Source organism: Parasteatoda tepidariorum, chromosome 4 (assembly GCF_982258835.1).
Source record: "Parasteatoda tepidariorum strain Cologne lab strain chromosome 4, Ptep-v5.0, whole genome shotgun sequence".
Taxonomy (NCBI): Eukaryota; Metazoa; Arthropoda; class Arachnida; order Araneae; family Theridiidae; genus Parasteatoda; species Parasteatoda tepidariorum.
In genome coordinates, this window is record NC_141758.1 from 81696696 (window position 1) to 81709473 (window position 12778).

Genomic DNA, 12778 nt, shown 5'->3' on the forward strand with positions numbered 1-12778 from the left:
TGTAATGGTATGTATGCGATATCGAATGCCTCTTCCAGGTTATAAACTGATTTCTTTTTTAGGACATCGGATGCTTAAATTGTATTATTTTGGTGATAAATACAGGAACTGATCAAAATATTGGAAACAATTCTGTGCTGATTCTATACAAACAATATTTTTTTAAGCAGAAAATGTTGGAAGATTTTACGTGGTAAAACTCTTGGGAAAAATTGAAGAATCATGTTTGAGCCATGATAGATATGATGTTTCCTTTACTCATGCAAAATTTGCATTGAGTAGAATAAGCATAAGAAGTTTGAAACTCCTTTCGCTTTTAATACTACTATAATTCTAGGAAGCTACTATAATTTTTCCCTTTTAATACTATTAAAATTTTATAAATTGGTGGCATTAAAGCTAAAAGGAAGTTTACTTTCTCTCCTATTTTTAGTCAATTCGAACTTTGCATGAGCAATGATACAATTTCCCAAGGCTTCACGAGTAAATCCTTCAAATTGGGTCAACAGTTTTGCCATGCAAAATCTTCCAAAATATTTGCTGCAGAGAGATTGATTACATAGAATTAGGATAGAAATGTTTATTATTTTGAACAACACCTGTACTTGATGCTCCATTTAGTATAAACGTAATTTACTATTTTTTTTCTTCTTTTTTGTAGGAAGTGGTACGAGGAAAGTGATTACAGGGTGCGTAGGGTTTTCAAAAAGTGCTTAAAGGTGCTTTTTCATTGGGTATTTTTAAAAAGTGCTCGATTTTCTCTTTTCCAAAATGAGATTTTTTTTCTTTGCCATTTCAATTTTTGCCTCGAATTACGCAAAAAGCGTGGTTTTCACATTGTTCTATTCAATGTTTTCATAATTCATTCAACCGCAATCTATTCCGACATACCATCGATCCGAAGCGTATGAAAGCGCCAATCATTTTAGAAAATACTTGCGGTTTCGAATACTAAGCTGGATTCGGCGGGAGGGATTCATGCATTCTCATGAGCAACTCTTATGAATTTTGCAAGCGAAATAATCTTCTTAAATAATAGTTAAGATAATTATTTATAATTTTGAATAATTTTTTAACCTAATTGTGTAAAGTAATAATTAATTTAAAAAATTGAATGATTCACTCAATATTGAATATATTTAACATTGTGCTTAATTGATTTTATGGTGGCTAATATAATGAAAAGAATTCTTTGCCAGAAATAAGTTATTTTATCATGATCATATTTTATCATATTTAAATGCTTTAACTGTAAAAAAATAGTGGCGTATGGCATAAGCCTTTGTATTATTTAAAAACAGTGGCGACAGATAACTTTATAAATCAAATTAACCAAACCAAGAATCATACATTACAAGAGTACCACTCGAAAATATTTATCAGCTCTCCGGAGCAAGTAGGCATCTCTGCAACCCTTATTAACGCTATGCGGTCCGTATATATTTAGTGATAAGTTTACCGGTGTTTATTTTTGTTAAAACAACCTCAGTAGCCGGCAAAAACTTGAAGTCAAAATTCCAAAATCCAGCTTTGACATAGCTCCCGGGTACAAGAGATTTAAAAAAAATAAACGATAATGACAATTTGACTAAAAAATGTTATTTTTCAAATATTCCCTTAAAGAATTTACCTTAACTCGCCAATATTTGAGTCTATATCAGAGATGCCAACTGCTCCGGACCAACGCCTCCTACATTAAAAAGCCTCCACACGGTCTTTTATAAGTAGTCCGCACAGACTATTTAAAAAATGAACCAGTAGTGCGCATGAACCCAAAACCTTTTATAAAAGAAATTAAGAGAAATTCATCATATATTATCATTCCATTGTTAATAACCTCTAAATATTATTTTTTTTTATGTACACATTTCTAAATGTCAGTATTCAACCACAAAACAACTTAAATTCCTCAAATTTAGCATGAAGTTGTAAAATGTAATGAAAGAGGGTCATAGCAATAATGTAAGTAGAAGTAAAGTTAGTACTGTAAAATTAAAACAATATTTTTAATCAATGAGCCAAGTTCTTCAAGAAGCAGTTGTAGAAGTAGGTTTTTTATTTAAAACTTTTTATGGAATTTCTTTAAGAACACATTTGTAATTTGGGCATTTGGCGATACAACACTTTTAGAATTGAAGGATTTGTTACGTCAAGCGCTCAGGTATCATAATTTTAACCTAGTTGCGCTTCTATGTCATTTTGATTTATGTTGCTAAGTTAACTTTCAAAAAATTCTATGGCTGGCAACAGCATTTTTATTTTTTAAGTTGTTTATTTTTATTTCTTTTAGAAATCGTTATTTTTTTAGCGAAATGTTTTTTAGCCTAACAGAATTCTTTGCTGACTGTTTTCTCTATGAATGAAGAAAATAAAGTAAATATTTAACTGTTGTGAAAAGAATCTTATTTAATTGTACAATGTAATTCAGTCAAAATTTGGGAGCAACGTAAGAGAATTATATATATTAGATCAAAAACACATCATTAAAAGGCAGAATGGCTTGGTGTTTTCAAAACAAAGCAAACGTTGCCACCGGCGGAAAAGAAATACAGCCAAAATTTGGGAGCCACGTAAGAGAATTATATATAATAGATATTTGAGAATTGAATCTGTAGTGGTTGACAAGTGAATAAGGCAAACCAATAATATCCATAAATAAAACATATTTTTAGTCATATATTTGCTACCACTTTCCTATTTTAACTAGATTTTGTAATAAATGACTCGTTCGGAAAATGGATATCCTACACAATGGTCTGATCGGACCACTTATAAAAAACCGTGTGGAGGCTTTCAGTCATAGGAGGCGTTGTCCGGACACGCCAAGATAATTAACAAAAAAAAAAAATTAAGGTAAATAACTACAAAGTAAATTCTGCAAATATTTGACTGTTTCTGTTTGCTTTTTTAAAAGGTACAGCATGGTTTTAAAAGGTACATGACAGCATAGTGGGGAATTATATAAGCCTACGAATTATTTAGAAATAGTGGTGGATAAAAATCTATTAAATTGAATTTATTAAACCAAGAATCACCATTGATAAACTACCACTTTAAAATATATATTTGCTGTCGGGAGCAGGTTGGCATCTCTGCTATGTCTTGTCTCGCCAATATATGCAGAGATGCCAACTTGCTCCGCTTTGCAAAACAGTATTTTCTAGTGGTAGCGAAATTTAAGTTACTTTGAGTTTAGTATTTTTTATTATAAGTAATTTTATTCCTACTAAATATCAAAAATTACAAGTACATACCTGCCAACTTTTAATCCCGTCCATTATCATTTTTCCCAGTGGTATTACGCAATTTTAAGCAAGCAAATACATTGTATTTGAGAAAACTTAAGTTGACCACCATGATAGTAACGCATATTAATATATGTGCTTAATTTTTGTAAGAATAGTGGTGATCAATATCATTTAAAAATTAAGATTATAAAAGAAAAAAATAGTGTATAATTACTACCACTTTAAATATGAAAATAAAATCTTCCGGAAGAGATGGCAGGTATGCAATTATGATGTAAAATGCAACGTTAAAGCATCAAACTACTAGTTACTATATTAAAAAGTAGGCGTAACTATCTTTCTTTAACGAATTTTACTATATAATTTGCTACCACTTTATTTTATTTTATAACCGTCGTTCAACAGCCGACCCAATTTCATGGGTTTACGACTACTAATGATCAACTCCGTATCCTTGTAATTTTGAACCAATCCAGAAGACAAGGAAACTCCAGGATCAGTACCCCCAGAGGTATTGATTTGTTATGGGAACATGGAGGACTTTGAGACTCGACAGATTTAACGTGCATCAGTCACCATTTACTACACGGGGAGTCTTCGGCCGGCGGGGATCGAACCCACGACCTCTTGGACATGAGCCCAGCACCCTACTGACCAGGCTATCCCGGCCGCTACCACTTTATTTTATTTTATAACCGTCGTTGAACAGCCGACCCAAGTTCATGGGTTTACGACTACTAACGTTCAACTCCGTAGCCTTGTAATTTTGAACCAATCCAGAAGACAAGGAAACTCCTGGATCAGTACCCCCAGAGGTATTGATTTGTTGTGGGAACATGGAGGACTTTGAGACTCGACAGATTTAACGTGCATCAGTCACCATTTACAACACGGGGAGTCTTCGGCCGGCGAGGATCGAACCCACGACCTCTTGGATATGGGCCCAGCGCCCTACCGACCAGGCTATCCCGGCCCCGCTACCACTTTATTAAAACTATTCCAGAAAGAGGAGCAGTTGGCATCCCTGTACTCTATTGTCCCTCGACAAAATGTCACATGAATATCAGGTTGCAACGCGCGACATCTATGTGTTGTCACTGGCCACTTACGTTTGGCTTGGACATGGCACCAACGTGTTGTCGCCGGCTGTTAGTGCATGGCACCAACGTGTTGTCACCGGCAGCTAAGGTTTGGTTTTCATGTGACAACACGTTGGTGTCACCGGACATGAAAGTGCTAAAAAGTATTACAGCTAAAAATGCTGTTATTTCAACTATTTACATTGAAAGTATCATTAATTCTTTTTTTTACGAAAACTAAATAAATTTTCTGTAATAAAAAAGTTAAAATGATAGTATTTCACTAAAATGTTTTCATAAGAGTGAGCAAATCCATTAGTTGATATTCTTTTAAATTTGTACTTTCTGTTGTTTTCTTATGTTTAAAAAAGTTAGTATTCATTAAGAGATTTAAATATAATAACTATCAATTTAACAATACTTAACTATCAAAGGTTTTATTTAATTTATAGTTATAAAAATACCTAAAATCTCTCTGTTGGCAGTCTTATATATATAATATCTAAAATTGTTAATTTTATCGGATAAAATATATCGTTCAATCCGTTCTTTCCGCTCAGGATTCTGGATCCTAGTGGTAGCAAACTAGTGACTAAAGCAATATGACGTTTTCTTCTTTTCGCAAATAACTTTAATTTTGATAACATCTACATAGCAAGTATGAGATTTTTATAAATGTATTAAGTTTCCAAACTTTTCTGGTGATCAAGAAATTTAGTGATCCATTTTTAAAAGTAAACAGATTTTTAAAATAATTTTTCAGTTTTAAAAACGTCCCCGCGGTGCCAGAAAAATTTTAGTAGTGGTAGTAAATTTAGGTTAATGCAAGGATAAATTTCTTACACTCACAATTTTGTAGTTAAGTGAACTAGCCAGACGGAATTTTCATGCATATATACTTTTTTAGGAAAACAGTTTTTGTGGTGGTTACGTAGAAATTAAAATATTGACATTTGTTTTATTTTCGATAATTTGTTTTATTTGTTTTATTTTCGATTGGAAGCAGGTATGAATCTGCTTCCAAACTTTTCCGGTAATCAAGAAAATTTAGTGAGCCATTTTTTAAAAGTAAGAGATATAATTTATGTTATAAATTTTGTTATAATTTGAATACTTTTGGCTGCCCATCCAATTTTCCTCTAATCGATCACTTATTTTTTTAAAAATTACTGCAAAAGTTGCGCGCACACGCAATGCGTTAAGCTATTCAAAAAATTCGAAATCTTTTTCTTCTGATACAAAAGATGAAAAGAAATTAAATTTAGAAAATATTTTATTAAAGCATTGATAATTAGAATACAGGAGTTAAAGGTGGTCGACCTTCTAAAACTTCAATGATGTTTTCAGCTGTTATAGTGCTATTTCTCATGAGAGCTAATTCTTCAGAAGCAGCTATGTGGGGTGTCACCACTAAAATAAATAAAATTAGTGTTATTTCCTCTATTTTATAAGTTAAAGAATTTTTTTTTTTAATATTTCCAATGGCAGGGAAAATTACAGAAAAAGATCAACATGAAAAAATGAGCAGCAGGAAATCGATCATGGTTTGTCAGAGTCGCAATGAAGTGTTGTATACAGTGTGCATAATTAAAAACGGATCATCATGAATAACTAAATGGTTGAGCCGCTAACTTTAATTATGTAAATTAATTAGCGTACACGATATTTTAAGTTATTCAAGCACAAAAACGCACTTTCACGGAATAAACGTACCTTTTTTGACGGATTTGGATTCCTGACCCCCAAAAATATAGGAGGTAGCTACAATCTGGGAAATATGGTCTCACTAGTTTGGTCAGTAGGGCGGTTTAAAGTTTGGCTCCCTTAATATCAATTTTACTTTTTGCGTATTTCACCATATCTCGAGAGATTTTTAAACGAATTAAAATTTTTTTGCACACAATTATAAACTTCGTTTATCTAAAGACAGTTCCATACGATATGTATCTCTTAGTAAGTATTTATTTTATTTAATAATAGTCGAAAAATTTTGAATTGTAACGTATACAATTTCATACATAATTTTAAAGAATATAATTTAAAATGGCAAAATACAAATTTTGAGCGAAATCGGTCGAATAGTTCCGGAGAAATAAAATTTTAGAAATATGACTTTATTTTGCGCACTATACTCTAGGTTCTGATAAATCTCACCTCAAAAAGGTGAAACAATAGGGAGATAACTTAAATTTAAATTTTTGTGCTGGTAATTTTTCGACAAATTTGCTTAGCTAAAATTTTTTACCTGCTCAGCCACAAAAAGTAGTTAATAATTAAAAAAAAACACCTATGAAAAAAAATGGTATACCATTGGTAAACCAAAAATGGTGTACCACTTAATCTTTCAAAGCAGATTGTACTTCAATTTCAGACACATAATCAAGTAATATTTTAATTATTAATACATTAAGGTAGACTATATATGTTTCTGAAAAATAAACCCGAGTAAAGAACACATTTGTGCTATCAATTTTTTTCGTAGTTTTGAAAAAAAATATTCTTTCAAGAGGTGGCATGAGTTATGTATTAATCTCTCAAAATAATTTAAAATGATATAACAAGATAATTTTTAAATAATAAGAGAAAAAAGTAGTAAAAGATAAATTTTGAAAATAATAAATACCTAAATTTGGTAAAGAGAGAAGGGCGTGGTCAGGAGGTAAAGGTTCCGGATACATAACATCTATACCAGCGGCTCTTATCTGTCTATTTCTTAGAGCTTCAAACAAGGCTTCTTGATCGACTATTCCACCTCTGTAAAATAAGTATAACTGTAAAAACATTCATTTTAAGACATTCTTCAATTAAAGTAACGAAATAACATTGCTTAAAGAGATTCAATATTTGGCGAGCAATTTTTTCCCCTAAAATAACTGCAACTATAAAGGAATTATTTCTAAAATATTTTCCTGTCACAGTTAGGAAATAACATAGCCTAATAGTTAAAGAAATTGAAGAATTTTGCATGTCCATCTGTGTAGGTATCTCGAACTGTATAAGTATCTGTGTAGGTATCGGAGTGTAGGTATATCGATCCTGATCAGTTGGTAAAACGTGACATTTGTTTGTGTTAGCAACTGTTTTACCATTCTATTTCGAGTAAGCCAAGCCCGTCAAGTATTAATTCAAGTGACACATTCTATATTTTTTCACGAAGATTTTTTCACAAAGATTTCAATTCTTTCACTGTATATTTCTAATTTAACACGGAGACAGACACGAAACCATGAATCTGTGACCGTCTTCGTCTCGAGTTGCAAGCACCAAATTTTAACTATAAATGAATTATGTCTAAGATACTCTCCAAGCAGAGATCGAAACAATCTTTGATAAAAGATTTCATAGCATTCCCGTTTTTGAGGGAATTTTTTCCTAATACAGTAAAAATTATTATAATTATATTCCAATTATTTATTATTTATCTGTGTCTGATTTTCAAATAAAGCTTCGCAACAAAAATAATTATTGCTATAAAAGAGTTATCTATAAAATATCTTCCAGTCGAATATAAGAAGTCTGCCAAAAACCAATTTTTTTTTTTATTTATTTCCTATGAGCAGCACAATCAGTCTTCCCGATGAGCAGACCTAGTGCGTTCTCCAGAAGTGGTATCCACTCTTTCAGGACCACCACAATGGGTGAGATACCGTTGGCAATGTTAATTTGGACGTCTAGTTTCTGCCACACTAGATGGCAGCACTGAAACTCTATTTGGATGCTGAAATGCACTAGGAATTTAATTTTGCCGGAAATGCCAAGAGTCAATAAGGCACTCCGGGGATCTTTCACATGCCGCTTACGATTTGGCCGCTGAGGATTTTCTGCATCCCGAAAATCCGGTGTCTGGACCGGGGATCGAGCCCGCAGACTTGGGCTCAGAAGGCCGACTAAAAAAAATAGAATTAAGTATTTATTTAATTATATTGGAATTCGATAAATCTATTTGATAATTTTTTCAAAATATCAATGCGTAAGAAAGAAAAGCGAAACAGCAATAAAAACAAACGTGAACGGGATGAAATGGCGAGACCGAAACGCCCTACTTTTTTTTTTTGGAATAATTTTTCAATGAGAATCGTTCACTTAGCCAGGGTGAAAAGAATTTCACCTAACAGATACTGTATCCCACTAATCTCCTGTAGTTCATTGCACTGACAAAGAACATTCATCATCACTCCACCGCTTGCATTTGCGAAACAAATCTTTACATGTTTTCATCTTACATCTTAACATGTTTTCTTCACCCTGTTCAACTCCCCTAAGACTCGCCCCCTCTATTAAACATTTTGTTCAATAGTGTCATGTAAAATTCATTTTCTTGTGCGTTTTTCTTTTGGAATAGTATCTTATACTAGAATTCTTTAAAATTATAATTATGAAAAAGTACACTAGTAAGCTTACCGGCTAGTGTTGATAAACACAGCATTCGATTTCATAAGAGAGAAAGCTTTCGATCCCAAGAGTCCCTTGTTTTCTTCTGTCAGGTTGCAGTTCACTATCACAAAATCTGACTCTTTTAGAAGTTCTTCAAATGAGGCATAGTGAGCTCCAAGAGCTTCAGCTGAAAGAATTGATAGGTATTTAAATTTAAAATTTTCCAATGTTTTGTCTGGAAACACTGATTAAAATATGTTTTTTGTCAATACTATTTATTTGTGTAAGAGTCTCTATATATAAAGTTATAGAAAAAGGCGCCAACACAGGTTTTGAGTTACGACTATCAATGTTCAACTCCGTAGCATTGTGATTTTGAACCCCCAACCCAGCAAACAAGCGTAGGGAGAAATTTGCCTTCGTCGAGGGGTTTTTAATGGAACCAATCCACATTTGCGTTATATAAAGAGGAAAAAGACGAAAACTTCACACGGTCAGCCTGAAGGCAAAGGGATAACCCGTGATTACCACAGAGAATATTTTACGCCAGTACTGAGGTTGGTGTTAGCCCGGTGCGGAATTGATATCGACCAACCATTGCTAGTATTCGAACCCAGGTTACCTAATTGTGAGACGTGTGATTGCTATTTGAAATAGAGCGTCACTAATATGTTTGAAAGGAAAAACATTTGGTCACAGTTTTTCGTTGAAAACTCTCGACGGCTGCAACCGAAATTTCCTAATTACGAAATTTTTTCCTCGTCCTTTATAAACAAAACACCGATATCTGGAATGCTACATCTATTTTTCGATTGTATTGCCAGGGCTTTCCATTTTCTACGCTTTTTGGACAAATTTCCTCTAGTAGTAGCTGAAATTATGTTTGGAAGTTTGATTCCTTGCTTTGTATATTTGACTGAAAGTTATTATTCATACTACTACTACATGCAAATGATTTAAACGTTCATATGAAACGCCACTTTGTTCCGGAGCTCTAATGACAAGGCTTTTAAAATGTTGGGAAAATTACCGAAAATTTTGGTTTTATAATGTCTACCACCCGATAAATTATTTTACAAAAAGCGTAGTAGTTGGTAGGCCTGCATTAGTATCCTTCATACTAATGATATTCCTTTTATTATTAGTTACCATGTGCATGTCTATCTATGAATGCCACATGTGACGATAAAATTATAAATTAAGTTTATAAATGCAAGGAATATCTAGAAAGCATACATTTTACTACCACTTTAAATGTAGAAATCAAGTTTTACTCCAAATATGTAAAAGTTGGCAGGTATGCCTGTTGCACCCCTGCTACAAGACACAAACATTTCCGTGATCTTTATTCGAAATTCGATGATATTCACTAATTTCTGAGAAAAGTAGTAAATTTTAAGATACAATTTCTGCACAGAGTCTGTTACTGAGCGAAATAGGATTTAGATTTTAAAAAGGAGTGGTAATTAACAGATCCGCTAAAAGAGATTTAATTAAGATGGTAGATACTCTGGAGACAGGTTATAGCCATACTATTTTCAGCAACTTGTCAATACATTGCAAGCTGGTCACGTAAAAATACGTTTTTGAAATGCGTGAAATGATACAAAAGTTTAAAAAAAGTGGTAGCGAAACTATTTTGTTTCCTCTCTGCTTTTCCAAAGAAATTATTCATTCGTGATTACTACAAACATAAATAATTCAGTATATGTTTAATCAGTGCTACAATTATTAGTCGTAATTTTTTTAAAATTTTGTAGATGTAGAGACAAGTTTACTTCAGCTATAACGAAATCTTGCGTACCACTTTTTTAAAAACGATTTAAAACTTTCCTAAACTGTTATGACTAGCTTCTCTTTCAACGCATTTTTTGTGTTATACCCATTTCTTCATATGTTTATTTTAAGTCATGTCCATTTTCTAAAAGGCGCATTTTTAGCCCTATCCGAAATTAGAAGTTTATCAGAGGAATGCTCTTCTTCATTAACGAGGACTTTTTCTTTGGAGTAGAATAGTTTAAAACACCAAACCTCCAGTGGTTAAAATCTACGACATGTAATTAGTTACAGAGTAAATTAAAGTCTTTAGCTAACAAGAAATTTTTGCAATATTATTAAAATATATTTTTTAATTCATGAACATTTTTAAAAAAATTATTGTTTACCTTTTTCTATTGGTTTATAGACATCATAGTACAAAGCTTTGTCTATTTTGAAGGCCATGATTCTTTCTAAAACTGCCAAGCCTACGAAGAAATTATATAAATAAATAAGCAAATATAATTTTAAAATATATATTCAATGCAGCGTTTATGAGACAGTATCATGTAATTTATTCATCAATAGGTAAAATGCAACTTATATCTCCAAACCTCTAAAAATTACTTAGCAAATTTTTTAAATGATACGATTAGATATGATCAAAAATGACAGATAAAACGATTGAAAGAATGATTATATAAAAAATGATATGTTATGTTGTATAGTTCCTCCGAGGCAAAGTTATTTAAATATTATTAATTTTAGACTAAAAGTTCTAAGACCGACAGGGAAGGACCCAGACAATTTTGCTCCCTATAAGACTTTATTTTCGTACCTCCATCCTTATGTATACGCTGTATCATTTATGATAATAAATACCATATTTACAACTTCATTCCATAAGTACAGCGGTTCCCGATTCTTTTCGACCACGAAACCTTAAACTAAACCCTTCTTTCGATGGAACCTCATTATAAATAAAGTTTATTAAGGTAATTGTGAATATTTTAACCTACAAAAGACTATTATTAAATATTCAATTGGAGGTATGAAGATTTTTAATTGCGTTATTTTATAATAATCCATAACTGTCCGACATTACTGTTTTTTCACATATATACAATTGCTTTTTACCCAAGGAAAAATAAATAGCAATGAATATTGTTTTTAGTTGAATATAGCATTCGAAAAAAACTACAACTATAAATTTAGTTGTTTGATGATCAGGTTTTTTTTTCGAATCTGTCTCACTTTGATCGCTGAACCCTTTGCTCCAGGAAGGATGTAATTTCAACACAATTTTAGTATTGAAGTTATATGAAATAAGGATGAATTCAACCCGTTTACTAGTACTCACCCACAAAATTTGGAATGATATAAAATGTGCTTTACCTAAGAAGTGGTATTAAATATAAATCAAATGCTTGTTTTTTTAATATGAAAAACGAGTTTTTTAACCTTTTTTCACCTGATATATTTTGACTAACACGGCATTAAATGTGGAAAGTAGATTTTAAAAATATGCATACTTTGAAACATTTATATTTGTTAAAAATATTTTCTTTTCGCTTATTATGGTGTGAAAACTTAAACTGATTTTATAAAACTAAATTGAAATTTAATTTGATGAAATTTTAAGCAGTTTTGAGAACAGTTAGTCAGTGCTCTTTAAATTTTCTAACTTGTGCGTATCCTGTACTTATCCTGTATCAGGCGCACTAATTTGCACATGAAACTGAAAAAAAGGAATAATTTTGTGCTCATAAAAACGAAAAAATATGTATACCTATTCTGCCCATACCAACAATACCAATAGTTGAATTTACGAGGCCTCTTCCAACTAACCAAGTTGGGTCCCAAACTTTCGTCCATTCACCTCTGAAAACAAAATTGTATACAAAAAACAAAATAAAATTAATCATAGTTTCAAAAATAAAACTCTACAATTTTAATTTGTACAGGATGTACCATGATAATCACTCTTAATATTTATTTATAGAATCACATAAATTGTTACAAATTATTTTATTGAAATTAACAACTTTTCCTACCATATTTTTATCTGTTTACTATTGAAGGTAAATGCGAAGAATGTTTATGCTTTAACTATTAATAACTTGACAGCGTATAACATGATATAGAACTATAAAATTTACACTCTTTTATGGAATTGCAGAAAATGCATTCAAAATTTACTTAATTATTGAGATTCTTGGTTTAACAAATTCAATTTAGTAGATTTTTTTCCACCACTATTTTTAAACAATTCGTAGGTTTATACAATTCACCACTTTTATCAGACTTGTCATGATAAAC

General features: G+C 31.7%; 1 protein-coding gene across 1 annotated transcript in view; it reads right to left on the reverse strand.

The window, feature by feature from the left end:
* Window positions 1–5582: 5582 nt before the first annotated feature.
* LOC107443453 (glyoxylate reductase/hydroxypyruvate reductase) overlaps window positions 5583–12778 on the reverse strand; it is a 35385-nt gene continuing 28189 nt past the window's right edge. The window contains exons 5-9 of the mRNA XM_043052712.3: window positions 12249–12340; window positions 10867–10947; window positions 8729–8888; window positions 6951–7081; window positions 5583–5737 (exon numbers count right to left, since the gene is read on the reverse strand). Of these exons, the coding sequence (XP_042908646.2) occupies window positions 5619–5737; window positions 6951–7081; window positions 8729–8888; window positions 10867–10947; window positions 12249–12340 (583 nt within the window). The 3' untranslated portion in view covers window positions 5583–5618. The remainder of the gene's footprint in view (window positions 5738–6950; window positions 7082–8728; window positions 8889–10866; window positions 10948–12248; window positions 12341–12778) is intronic.